This window comes from Nuphar pumila, chromosome 13 (assembly GCF_984573655.1).
Source record: "Nuphar pumila chromosome 13, dmNupPumi1.hap1.1, whole genome shotgun sequence".
NCBI classification, from domain to species: domain Eukaryota; kingdom Viridiplantae; phylum Streptophyta; class Magnoliopsida; order Nymphaeales; family Nymphaeaceae; genus Nuphar; species Nuphar pumila.
Window position 1 is genome coordinate 4,944,598 of NC_143261.1, and position 14,929 is coordinate 4,959,526.

Sequence of the window (14,929 nt, forward strand, 5' to 3'; positions counted from 1 at the left end):
TATAGCAAAAATTAAGCTTCATTATATGTTAGCATGAGCATGCATAATATAAGGGTGCTTTCAGTGTCATTGTTCCTAGAAAATGCTAGGCTACTTTAACTGTCTAAGCTATAAAAGTTTCTCGGTTCTACTTTGGTGATAGCTTTACATACAAAAGAAGAAAGGAACTTGGATATACAGATCTCTCCTAATTGAAACAGATAACTTATCACCTACGCAGTTGAAAGGATGAAAAAGGGTGCAGGCAAGGAATCCTATCGCTTGGCAAAGACCACCAAAACTACCATTGTCATGGAGACCACAATCTTGAACCCAGAGCTTTCCCAGAAATTCTGCTTATCACCACGGACAACCACTTTCTGTTGCTTTGTAGCCAGCTGCTCCTTCAGTTCCTTCAAAACTTTGTCTCTTCTTTCTCCCATCTGGCATGCAGACAAAGAGGAATCATCATTTACCAAGCAAATGCAAGTACAGAACATGATCAATGTAACTTATGTGATAAATGATAAACAAAGAGCCCAAGACGTGTTAAAAGAATCTGATAGGAAGGTAGCTAATTCTTTGCAATAATCGACAGATAGTCCAACAACCCTTCCCAATAAATCAGGATATAGCTCAGGTTATCAAATAAATAATTAACAACAAAACTGAAGCTTTTTAAAAGGATGAACACATCATATGACTTTATTACTGTTCACCCATGTCATAGTGAAGCTTAGGTGCCATGATATTCATGGACAAAATTAAACATATATCAGAAATGACAACACTTTGTATGAACTCCATCTTTTTATAATGATCTTGATCCTTTCTTTTATTTCTTCACTCAAAAACATGTAGTGTCACCAGTTCAAGTAAATGTATGAATAACCATTAGCTTGTAAGAAAAGGTTCAGGGCTAGAAAATTAAAACCAAGTTAAATGGTTTCAAATGAGATAACTGGATGGTGAGGTTGCACAATCACCCCAGCTTTCCCATCAAAAGTAAATAGCACAGTGAGGCATTTGCCTAAGTTCTGTAATCATTAAATGTGGCCTTTAATAAAAACATTATGTTATCTGTAAACTTGAACCCATATGAAAAATTCAAATTTTTATACCTAATCTTTAATACATTTACATTGTCAAGGCGAAAGCATACAAAAGCAATTGATTATTAGGAAACAAGGTGTTTAATGAGGTTTTCACAGCAATTTGGTTTGACTTGGAAGAGGGACATCTATGACAACATCTGGACCATTGCATTATATTCAATCCAACAGCTTGAATATAATTCTAACATTCACACCCTCATAACCGATGTTATATTGATGACTAAGTAAGCAATCATTTATGAGAATCTGAATTTCAAAAATAGGCCTTTGGATTGGATCTAGTCTAGTGGTGTAGATTGTGTTGTAGTTGTAGCACATAAAGCAGTCTGAATTTTCCCCCTTTCCCTTGGAAGCAAATGGGAAGCATCAAACGAAAGTAATAAGAAACTGGGTCCGAAGCATAACAGAAGCACTAGGAACCAATGTAAAAAGCAAAATGGAAGCATGAACAAAATGCTATAAGAAGTAAAATGAGAGCAGACTTTGTATAAATTCCTCCTGCTTCCTGTGTTGCTTTAAAAGCACAGTAGTTACCCTTCAAAAATGCATTGTTTGAAAGCTCAAAGCCTCATGACAAGAAATTTTCTTTTTTGAGAACCTATAATCGCTTTGTGTAACTAAGATTTAATTTCTCAAATAAGAGCTAAACACTAGTGTCTCTGAAGTGAAGATTAAGTGTTAGTCAAATGAGTGTCAAGGTGATAGTATTTTTCCATTTCATACTCATTGAAGACTCCTGTTGGTTTAACCTTTACAACAGTGATGCACAAGGTCAAGGCTGAACTCCCATATTAATAATGTTATCAATTTGTTTACAAAATGACAACAAGAATAATAACAGCAGCAGCAGTGAAAACAATAACCATGACAAAAATGATGGTAATGATCGCTTGCCATTAGATTTAGGTTCAGACATCTTTTCATGGCATATCTACCTTTTTTCAATAATATACATTACATATTCTCAATTTGTGGCATCTGTAATCATGACCCATTACAATGTCTGTATTTTATTTTACTAAAAGTTACTCCTTGTAAATTTTTGCAAAGAGAATGCTTCTTGACAATGACATTTCCCCATTTGTTAACTTCTTTTTTATTGCATCCAACTAAAGACAACAAATAGCTATTTAAATTTATATCCTGTATATTGGACACCTTGAAACCCAACTTCATCAACAGAGCTTCGCTAATATGAAGAGAATTCCAATGTTTAGTATAGTTTTAAAAAATGAAAGAAAAAAATATAATTACTCCTCAACATCAACCAATTTAAGCACTAGAATTCGCTACCAATAATTATACAAATGAATGCTCGAAAGCACATAATATTAGACATAATTAAGATTTGTATGTACCTATAGATCCAAGCCAAACATTAGAAAGCATAGTCACATATATATAAGTGATAATCTTAAATTATGCAGTATTTAGTGCAATATATTAAAAAAAGCTTTTAGCAGGTAAAAGATCATAACTAAATTATTGCCCTGTAAAGGAAACTTGATAATGTGGTTACAATATCATGATTTCATCTTGATTATATTTTTCATAACAATATCATGTTAATATTATGAAAAGTTAATAATAAGCTAACAATAATGATCCATTATAATAATAAGCACAATGATGATGACGATTCCACTACTTATATTTCCTCAAATTTGTCACTAAGGTAAGTAGCCCTTGCTACCAATCAAGACTCATGCACAAGCTTGTAGTATATAGAACTATAGAAATCATGGCATGTCAATTTCCTGAAACTTGGTATTAAGTCAAATACTGAACTAGGCCATGTCTAAAAGGATGAGATTCAAAGCTAATGTAAAAAATAAATAAATAAATCTTAAAGAAAGATTCTCATAAGGACAGCAATAGCAGCCTATTCTAGAATAAATGGACCAAAAAAACTTCTTGTGAGCAGTATATTGGACTACAGCATGAAACAAATACATGAGATAACACATCCATAAACTGAAATTGGTGAATGATCCATATGAGAAAAATGCATGAGGAAAAAAAAAGGAAGAGACGAAGAGGTATACCCTTTGAAGCTTTCGAGTGTGGGAACGGGCTTCTTGCAAACAAAATTCTAACTTTAAGACCCTTTTCTTCAGCTCCTGATCAGCTTTCTGTTGTTTCTCCAACTGTTCCAGAAAACATGTTCACTAGAATTAGAAAGCAAATGCTGAAAAGCTAAAACCTTAGAACTCAAGGTTCATATTGCATGACCAAGGGGATTAAATTTCACAACAGATTTATCATGAACATACCTGTGATTCCAGCTCCTGTGTTTTCAGCTTCCAATGAGCTGATAAGATCCTGATCTCATCCCGAAGCCTAGCAATTTCTTCATCTTTTGTATTTAGATGCTTGGATATGTTCTGAAAATTCTTTGGAGAAATCCCATCAAAGATCTTCATCAGTTCAGAATCCTTTGTAGCTGCAGATTTGGCAACTGCATGCTTTATCTCTTGCTCAATTCTAAAGACTTCATCTTTCAGCTGCTTCTGGGAAACCTCCCTTTCTTGAAGCACCTTCTGCAAGTGATCTAACTGTTCCCCAAGCTTGTTAACTCTATCCTCATGCTCTTTCAATGAATTGTTTTTATCATCCAATTCTTTTAACATGGTCAAACACTGGAGTTGTGTTGATTGCGCTGATACTGCACTGGCATCTGCAGTTGCTTGGGTCATCGAAAGTTGTGATCTCAAATTGTCCAACTCCTTAAGGTGCTGCTTTTCATTACGTAAAGTTAGAATTAGTAAAACATACAAAAGGAATATGCTAGATTTGAATAGTAAGGAAAAGTACCAAATCATAGAAACCTAGTCAAATGAACCTAAGAATATGAAGGGACTAAGTGTATTAGTCCAGGTAAAAAATTACCCAGTAAAATACACAAAATAAGAGAAGATTATTTTGGAAATCACATCAGCTAATACATATTAATAAAATGCCTTCAAATGAGAACCTAAACAACACTACGCTGAGAATACAGCTCAAAATAAGCACCGTGAGCTAGTATTACAGACTTATGAAAAAAAAAGAAACTACTTCCTGATTACAGATTGCTTCCAAATGCAAGTCCATAAAGCAGATAAAATAGAAGAAGCTTTTTTAACAATGATTTTATTCTTTGTGACCCCCTCCCCCCAAAAAATACCAGCGTCATACTCTCACCAGTACTTGGGTACTGCAGGTATGCATCTACTGTGTTTCATACTTGACCCATTGTACCCATTTTATGATCCAGTTAATGTGTAGTCAATACTCAAGATCAAAAGAGTTCAATGTTAAGTTGTTAACTATATAAATTATATTACTAATTTCAGTTAATCATGTCTTTAACATGTTTTATGCTTATTGTTTGTAATTGGCAATCTACAACTTCATATGTAATTCATTCTGTAAAGTGTAGTATAGTTGTGCATTTTTCTATCTGTGTGTGTGTCCCATAATTCAAAAACCCAATGACTTGAGACTCAACTTGCTTGGTCTTGATTCAAGACTCGGCCAGGTTTTGCTAACTTCTGTTTTGTATTTAAAACAGGATAAATATATTGTACGAATAAAATAACTGTATATAGTGGAAATTTTATAAAAAAATATCATAAATATTATCATATAAGTAACAATTAGGTAAGATTTAGTGACGTAACATATATCTAAGTACCAAAAAGTTTGAACTAGAGTAAATTCACAATTTTAGCTAGACTAGCAAATAACTCATGACAACCACCTAACTATTATGATGTATAACCATCCAAAGCAAGCAGTTAACAATTAACAATCACAATTTTTCAAACAAAATAATTGTCATAAAGAAAAATTAGTTATAAAATTATTACATTGATAAAGTAATCAGCAATGTCAATGTGAAAGCAACATCAGACATCTAAAATAGCATACAATAGTAATTAGAAAAGCTATAATACATTCTAGTGAAAATCAACAAGAAAATAGGTTCATGTACAAATAAAACTCCATTGCTACCATCAAGATTATTATATATAATGTTAATGTTAATATATATATACACACACACACACACACACATATATATATATATATATATATATATATAGATTATGACACATACACATATATATATGTTATATCAGAGTTACCGGAAGCACCTAAGCATATGGAGAAGCGCACTTTCCCCGATACGCGCTTTGAAAGTGCGAAACATCACGCTTCCGAAATGCGTGGGGAAGCATCTCCCTTCTTGGGGAAGCGTGTTTCCCTTTTATGGGAAACACGCTTCCCATTTAAGGGAAGCGTGCTTCCCCATTTTTTTTTATTTTTTCGCTTCCGGTTCGCTTCCTAGGCAGTTCGAAATTTTCTTCTAAGTGGTCCCACGCTTCCCGCTTCCTAAATTTTTGAAAGTGCCTCGCTTCCCGCTCTCGCTTCATCGACTGGTAACTCTGTGTTATATATATATATATATTTCTTTTGTAATACCCAATAGGGGCAAATTAGTCTTTTTACATTGTACACGCATATCCTAAAAGATATGCTCCTTTTTTTCTTTTCTTTTTACCTTTTCTTTTCTTTCTTTATTGGTTGAGAGGGGTCCACATAGAGTCGTTGGACCCCTAAATATGACCGTTGGAGGGATCCAACAACTCTATGGGAGCCCCTCCTTAGGTCCCTTAGTGTGTATAAATAAGGGGCTTGGCCCCATGTATTCTTCAAGCTTCCTGTGAAGCCTTATGTGAGTGGAATATATTTTTTCACCTTATTTTGTGTGTTTTACCACTTTTTGTGGTTTGTTGCAATCTTGCCCATTAGTGGCTTCTTGTGTAGGTGCGTGCTTTCGTGCTTGCTCTTGAAGATATCGCCTCTCTCATTTGGCACTTCATTACATGGTATCAAAGCCTTGGTTGTGAAACCTTCATCGGATTCTCTCTTGACAAGTAATATTACTCCTCTTTCTTGCTTTCAAACTCTTTTTCTATAAATGAACTGTAATGAAACAAGGTACAATGGAACAATAGGGAAACAAACACAATGCCAACAAAGGGCTTTAATAAACTCACTTAAAGTTGGTCACTAATGGACCAAATACAATCTCAAAAGAGATAAAAATACCAAACAGCACAAGAGGCATACAAGCCTATAAGATGGGAAAAAAACTCTAGAGAAAACCCTCAAATGCTTCTAAAAGCATTGAGGAATAACAAGGGAGTGAGGCTCTATTTATAGAGCCTCACTCCAACACATGGGAGGCAGTTCAGCTCTTTGGACTGCCATCCAACAGTCATTATTATGATTGTTGGGTGGTGGCAGTCCAACGTCTAGTTGGACTGCTGCTCAACAGTCATATTTTTTACTGTTGTGCCTAAGTTGTACAAAATTTTTTTCGTTTCTTAAATTACCGATTTTGAATGTGATGTCATTTTTTCACCTACCCATTGATATGTGCAGGATCTACAGTCCAAAAAGCGGATTAGGCAAGGCCATAGAAGAGGGGATCTTTATTATATGGATTTTTTGTCGTTGTCATCCAAATCATTTTGTAATCATGTTCAATCCAAAGATATTGAGACTTGGCATAAGAGGCTTAGACATCCTAGTATTTCCAAGTTGTATCTCTTTCCTTTTTTTGGAAAAAATTTGTAATACAAATACATTTACATGCAATGATTGTATTCTTGAAAAGATTCATTTGCTTCCGTATTCGCATAGTAATTTTGTGTGAAAAAAACCTTTTAGACTTGTGCATTCCGATGTATGGGGGTCGGCACCCGTTATGTCGAAAAGGGGATATTCTCACTATGTTACTTTTATTGATGACTTTACTAGATATACATGGGTATACATTATTAAAAACAAATCTGATGTCTTCACTAATTTTAAAGAATTCCATGTTCTTATTCAAAATCAATTTCAAAACAATATAGCTATATTTAGATCTGATTCTTGAGGTGAATACATGTCTAAAGATTTTCAAAATTATTTCAAAATAAATAAAATTTTGCACCAACGATCTTGTCCTTAAACTCCGCAACAAAATGGTCTTGTGGAAAAGAAACATAGACATTCAATTGAAACTACAAGAACACTTCTTTTCTCTAAAAATGTTCCTAAAAACTTTTGGGTCAAAGCTCTTCTTACCGTAACATATCTTATCAATCGTATGCCCTCTTCTTCTTTATAAAATATATCACCTTTTGAAAAATTATTTAAAATTACTCCAGATTTTAATAAACTAAGGATATTTGAATGTAAATGTTGTGTTTGTTAAAGGACAAGATAAATTGCCACTCAAAGCTCTTGAATGTGTGTTCATTGGCTATGGTGAAAATAAAAAAGGTCATAGATGTTATGATATTTGAATCAATAAACTCTATGTATCAAGAAATGTAAACTTTCTTGAAGAACAAAATGGATTTGATATCCACGCATCTAGAGAAGACATTGATTATTCCTTCCTATTTGACTTAGATCCTAGAATTGAGTCCCCTGTTGCAATTATTTGCGATGATACTTGTGATGGCAATTTACATCATAATGATATACCACAACATGGTAATGTTTCTCAAAATGAGAACTTTAATGATATAAATGTATATACCTGGTAGTTAGGAAATGAGCATCAACATGCGCTTGAGAGATATTCTCAAGACTTCTCTTTAGAAGAACCTATTGATCCACCCAGGAGATCTTCTCATAATAGTAGGCCACCACAAAAAATTGGGTCTTATGAATCTTTTTCACCTAATTATAGGACTTGCCTCATGTTGATACATTCGTATCATGAGCCTACTTGATTTAAAGAAACCAAAGATCATCATCATTGGATTGAAGCCATGAAAATTGAATTAGAGACTCTTAACAAAGCCCAAACTTGGAGCATTATTAATCAACCTTTAGAAAAAAAGGCAATTGGGTGTAGATGAGTATATAAAGTCAAAACCAAATGTGATGGATCTCTAGAAAGATACAAAGTTCGTTTGGTTGCAAAAGGCTACGCCCAAGAATATGAGATTGATTATGAAGAAACTTTTGCTCCAGTAGCTAGAATGACTAGTGTGCGAACATTGATTATCTTAGCTTCTATTAATCAATGGCCAATATATCAACTTGGTGTTAAAAATGCCTTTTTAAATGGAACTCTATGAAGAAGTTCTTATGGATCCTCCACCAGGTCTTGAAATTGGTAAAAGAAATATTCTTAAGTTAAATAAAGCTCTTTATGGTCTTAAATAAGACCCAAAAGCTTGGTATGATCTTTTTAGCAAAGTAGTTCTCGATAATGGTTTTTCCTCATGTTATTCTTATACTGCTTTGTTTGTTAAAACTTCTAATGAATACATAACGATTTTGTTGCTATATGTTGATGACATGATTATCACAAGTAATGACAAAAAGAGTATTGACCTTATTAAAAATATTCTCAAAGAAAATTTTGATATGTCTGACCATGGTTTTCTAAGGTACTTTTTAGGAATTAAAGTTGCATACTCCCCCAAGGGGTATGTTCTCTCTGAGATGAAGCTTGCCTCCGACATTATTGCCCGGTCTAGGCTGACTGGTGACAAGAAGGTGGAGACTACAGAAGTGATCAACGCCAAGATGAGAGTCAGTAATGGCATTCCTTTAGCAGATCCCACGCCTTATCGTCAGTTGATTGGGTCACTAACATATTTATCTATCACCAGGCCCGATATTTCTCATGTGTTTCATAGTGCAAGTCAATTTCAAACTGCACCTTCTACCATTCACAAACCGCAGTCATGAGGATTATAAGATATTTAAAAAGCACCATAACTAAAGGACTATTCTTACCCTCTTCTTCACCTCTCACTTTACTTGCCTATACTGACTCTGATTGGAGGGGTAACTCCGATGATCATATTTTCACTACAGGTTATTGTGTGTTTCTTGGAGAGTCACTTATTTCATGGAGGTGTAAGAAGCAACGAAAAGTTTCTCTCTCTTCTACAGAAGCAGAGTATCGTGTGATAGCAACTACCACCACTGAGATTGTATGGTTAAGAAGTTTGCTTAAAGATATAGGCGTGTCATTCTCAACTCTTTCGAAGCTGTGTTGCGACAACAAGAGTTCTATCTACATTGCCTACAATCACACCTTTCATGAACGAACAAAGCACATCGAGATGGGCTGGCATTATGTTCGTGATGAATTTTTACAGGGCATCATTCAACTGCCATATGTTCCTACCGAGTACTAGTTGGCGGACTTCTTCACCAAAGCTTTGCCATCGCCTTGTTTCTACTTTCTCCTTAGCAAACTCTCGATGATCTCACCATGTGTTTGAGGGGGGTGTTAAAATGTGTGTAGTGTCTATCTACATATATATTTCTTTTGTAATACCCAATAGGGGCAAATTAGTCTTTTTACATTGTACACACGTATCCTAAAAGATATACTCCTTTTTCTTTTTTCTTTTCTTTTTTCCTTTTTTTTCCTTTTTTTCTCTTCTTTCTTTATTGGTTGAGAGAGGTCCACATAGAGTCGTTGGACCCCTCCAACGGTCATAAATATGACCATTGGAGGGGCTCCAACGACTCTATGGGAGCCCCTCCTTGGGTCCCTTAGTGTGTATAAATAAGGGGCTTGGTCCCATGTATTCTTCAAGCTTCTTGCGAAGCCTTATGTGAGTGAAATATGTTTTTTCACCTCATTTTGTGTGTTTTACCACTTTTTGTGGTTTGTTGCAATCTGCCCATTAGTGGCTTATTGTGAGTGAAATATGTTTTTTCACCTTATTTTGTGTGTTTTACCACTTTTTGTGGTTTGTTGCAATCTTGCCCATTAGTGGCTTCTTGTGTATGTGTGTGCTTTCGTGCTTGCTCTTGGAGATATAGCCTCTCTCATTTGGCACTTCATTACAGTTAATCATGTATAATTAAAACCTAATAATTTGAAAATATGAAGGTAGATATGTGTGGAATGAGACAATCAACAAGGTTGATTCGGTTGACTTGGATGGGTCTCTGGGTCAACCTAAACTATGATATAAACAGACACCAGTACCCATCCTTCCAGAAATTCATGTGCCATACCTTTTGTAGCTACGGCATATCCCATAGCCTCACCCATACTGATGTAACAGATTTTATTTATAGAAAGAGCAACACAATACAAGCTTCTGTTTTAATAAATAAATTTTGAATATATAATGCTCATTCATATCAGCAGCATGAGGGTAAACTTGGATCATAGTACATGATATCCAAAAGAGCAACATATCCACTACTATTCAATTTTAATAATAAGACAGTTAAGCTAAGGGTTTCTGTTTTAATAATCAGACAGTTAAACTGGGGTTTCTGATTTCATAATCATACGGTAAAGTAAAAATTCATTAGATACTAAATATATAATGTTTCATTGCTATCAACGCCATAATGGTAAACTTGATACCATACTAGATCAGTCAGGTCTATAACAGGCGACATTTTACTAGGATCACATAGCTTCATGTCAGGTAAAAATGAATCAAGGCAAGTTGTTTTTTAGAATAACTTACTTCTTTGAACTAAGATTATAGCAAAATCCAATCCAATGACTATCCATCAGAATATTCACAAAATAACGGGTAACATGCACTAGAAGTACTTTTCTCTTTGAATGAAGTAATTCAAATACCAACAAGATTGACTTCAGCTTCCAAGATATTTGTTCTGTCAATCTTTTTTTTTAAGGATCTGACCATCTCATTAATGAAACCAAACCTAAGGCAGAAAAAGCACTTGAAGGATATTCAATCTTATTTCATAGTGCTACCCTTAGAGTCTAACTCATGCAAACGAAAAAACCAACTCTGAATTTATAAATGAAATCACTCCTACTCCATGTGATAAATGAAATGAGCCTGACCTTGTGTTGCATTAGTTGTCCATAGTGATGAACTGAGAATTTCACGACCAGTACCAAATAGAACTACCAAGTTTGCTTTGGCAGAGACAATGGGAAGGGTTCCACATGACACTACAATACTGTCGAGTATCCTCAGCATAATTTCAAAGGAGAACCAACAAATAAGAGGAAAACATAAGTAACAAATATTGCATAATTGTGATGTGGCCGAGACCAAAAGGTCCAAACACTTAACGGTAATGCAAATATATGCCCCATCATGGACAAACTACATGGAATGGCTCCTAAAGGGAAGCATACAATAATAAATAATCTAAAAAGGTGAAATAAGATATATAGTTGGCCACTGTCATGTAAGCTAACAAGTAACAAGTAAACAACCATGTGCTTCGAACACTATCCAATATGAAAGAATCAAACAGCTATTCAACCTCACCTTTTCTGCGGTAGACGCAGAAACTTGCAATTGCTCATTCCTCTCCTCTATGTTTTTCTGCAACCGACGAATTTCGTCTTCCATATTTCTAGCTTTTGTTTCTGCAATCTGGGGGTCAAAAAGATCACTCCATCTAACACTAACTGTATTCCTAAAAAAGAGGCAACAACAGAAACCAGAAAAGTGGTGGTACCTCTCTTGTTTGTGCCTCCCGAGCAAATGATTCTTCTTGAGATACCATCCGACTGCGAACCACTTTCAGTTCAGCAGCGAGAGATACAACATCGCAAGCCATTCGTCTAAAACTCTGTTTCTTTTCATGGAGATCCTTCAAGAGAGGGTCCATCTCATGCTCATGCGCTTTCGCTACATCACCCATCTATAATTATCTAGGCCAACAGACTCAATGTGCTCTTCCTCTAAAAGTTGTATCAGCATCTACTGGACGGTTCACAGCTTTCACAACAGAAGATTTTTTATAACACTAATTATGGAGACCAAAGAAAAAGTCACGAACAAAGGTTTTTCAGATCATCAATACCTGCTGAACGTCCACCTAAAAGAGGATCTTCTTCTGCAATAAAAAGTGAAGCATGAGTCTACAGTCAAAACCAAGCTTTTGTGGCTAAGGAAACTCTAGAGTAACGGCCACATCTTCTATTAAATAACAAAATACAATAAAATATGAGAGTTTTATTTGCTCCAGCAAAGGGAACTCTTTTCCAGCCATTTTCAGTAATACCCACCAAGATGGGGGTAAAGAAAATCACGAATTATTCATTTCCCAACAGAAAGGCGAAGTTAGAAGCGTAATCCATGAGACCAACGTGCTAAAATGAATGCCGAGAACGAGACCAAGAAAAAGCAAATCTCTCTCTGAAAAGGCAAAACAGACACATTTTAGGCCTCGGGCAGAACTGGGGACACGAGCGGCAGCACGACATACATCACAAAAGTGCATCAACCAATAAAGATCTATGACTCCCAACGACGACCGATATCACGAGGAAGAGCTACCCGTCATTCATTAAAAAACATTTAATGATCACCCGAAAAAGAAGAGCTGGAGAAAAATAGCTTTCACTAATCATAATGACTTCGTCAATATTGATACTGTTCCTATTAAAGCCTTTTATTTCCCATAAAAGGAGACTATGTCGTCATCAAAATAATAAACAATGATCAAAAGGAGTGGAAAAAGAATGCCTGAATCCCTTCAAAATCACAAACAATTATCACCACACTACCGCTCTTGTCTTAACTCTCCAAGTAGAGCTATGATCGGTATAATTCGATCAGATAGCATCAATAAAAGGATGAAAGAGAGAGATCTTTAACAACAACAAAAATCCTGTAATTTTTCGTTTTTCGTTTCATATCTTAACCAAAACCGTCGTTTCGAACAAATTTCAAAAACTCAGTGAATTTGTGCTTTTGAAAAGGAGCCCAAGTATCCAAGTCCAATGGAATCTCTGTGGTATTTTAATAAGAAAACCAGAAAATTATGTAGTTCAGCAAATGGGAACAAAAAGGGGGCCTTCTTCGAAATATAAGCAGAAAAATCCGTCCCTGAAACGATGGTAAACTCTTTGCATTTTCCGATTTCACAAATCCACCCGAAGAACATCAAAAATGCACAAATTTTCAATAATAGACACGAGGTTGAAAATTTACCTAATCTCTGAAAATACATACAATTAAATCCAAAATGGCTAAAAAGTTCAGATATTCTGAGAACAAAGATCAGTATATGAGCCAGTTAAACAACCCAAATCTGCTAATCTCTTTTCTGGTTCGTATTCCTCGGATATCAACCAAAAGAAGAAACCCACAGCAAGCTAAACACAAAAAAGGATGAAACCACTAAAAATGAAATAAATATACCAGCTGAAACATAAAACCAACCTCAAATAGATATTTGCGTAGGATACCATTCTTATCAAAAGTAGAATCCCAAAAAATAAAAAAGAAAGAAGAAAAGAAAAGAGTTCAGAATCCCCTCAAATAAGCACCCACGCATGCAACAAAATTACAACACAAAAAGAGAAAAAATAATAAACAGCCATGCTTGTTCCCAATCAGTGGTTGCCTTCTCCACAGCAACGCCCTCTTTCAACCCCCAAAGACCCAAAAAATAAGAGGCGGTGAAGTTCGACGCTACTCACCAGATAGCACACAAAATCTCGAAATCGGTAGCGCTCCCCAAACAGTAATCAACTCGACAACACCCAAACCCAAATAATCTCCACCCGTCTCTTACTTTTTCTCTCTACACTGGGGTGAGTCAAAGCCTCTTTCTATAAACTAAGAAAGAAGAAATCTGTCTCCTTCTTTCTCTCTTTTTTCTGTTTGCTTGTGTAACATCAAAAAATTTACAAAGAAGACGTGACAGCGTGAGTTGCCAATAAAATACAGACCAAGAGTGTACCAGATCCCTCCTCTGAGGATCGTCCATCGCAGACGGGCATCCGACGGCGTTAACGCTTCCGTCAGACCTCTGCAACTTCCCCCGCTCCCTCCTCCACCTCCTCTTCAGCTCGAATTAAATACGGACCAAGGAGGAAGAACATATAATCAATAAACAAATAAATACACCACGTTCAACTGTCTTTCCCTCCCTTCTCGCTTACTCGGTGAGTCGCGTGTCGCCGGGCGGACAAGAAAGACGGACGGTGGCCGGCGAGTTTCTCGGGTGACCGGACCCTCGTGTTTTATTGTGTATTTAATACGGGGCGCGGTTCGGGCTCCACCGAGGCTCAGGTTCGGTGGACCTGAGCCCGGGTTTTGACTGGAGCGCGGCAAAATCAAAATTTTCGCCCCCTCGGGATCTGGCCCTGAACGTGGAGAAGATGGACGGTTGTCGAGCTTTCTTGAAACTTCTTGTTCTCGTGACTCTCTCTCTCTCTCTCTGCTGGCGGTGGTGGTGGGGTCGTTGAGGACGACTACTTGGCCGGCTGGCACGGCTGATTGGTGGTGAAGTTGGGGCCCATGGGCCAGGGAACCAGATCCAGATCCGAGTATATAGGTAGCCATGTAGCGTATACAAGATGGTCCAGAGTCCAGACCCAGAAACATAATTAATTTTTGTTTTCTCTTGAGTTGAAAATATTGAGCCTTAGTCGGAACTCGGGTGGCACCCGTGTATGGTTTGAATTTAGCAAAACGGACATGGTTCCGTCCATATGTTGTTGCTTAGATCCCCACCACAACTAAATTGGACCTATTTCATTTGCTCTTGACCTGAGTCGTATAGGATTCAATCCAAGTCGACAAGCCTACTTTCTAGATGTTTTGAGGTGCGTGCGACTTAATTGGGGTTGGATCCATGGAAAGAGGTTTTGGTCCATAATGGAATTCTACTCTATCTTACCTGGTTTGGCATTGAGACCAAGAATGAAAATGGATCTTGTTTGATTAGACCTCCAATGTAGATAGATATAGTTAGGGATGGCAGTGGACCTGGGGAAACCGGGGTGCCCCTGCATTGCCCCGTTTGGACCGGGGATGGAGCACATGAAATGGAGAATGAATCAAGGATGGATG

The 14,929-nt window shown here is 36.4% G+C and overlaps 1 protein-coding gene across 1 annotated transcript; it reads right to left on the reverse strand.

Annotated features, from left to right (window-relative positions):
* Positions 1-13,652, reverse strand: LOC149817591 (nuclear envelope-associated protein 2-like). The gene is made up of 7 exons (XM_089983976.1): positions 13,552-13,652; positions 11,928-11,960; positions 11,580-11,842; positions 11,387-11,494; positions 3,368-3,829; positions 3,140-3,241; positions 1-422 (listed from the first exon to the last, which is right to left on the reverse strand). The coding sequence occupies exons 3-7, from the start codon at positions 11,763-11,765 to the stop codon at positions 255-257; spliced, it is 1,026 nt and encodes a 341-aa protein (XP_089840102.1). The 5' UTR covers positions 11,766-11,842; positions 11,928-11,960; positions 13,552-13,652; the 3' UTR covers positions 1-254.
* Positions 13,653-14,929: the final 1,277 nt, after the last annotated feature.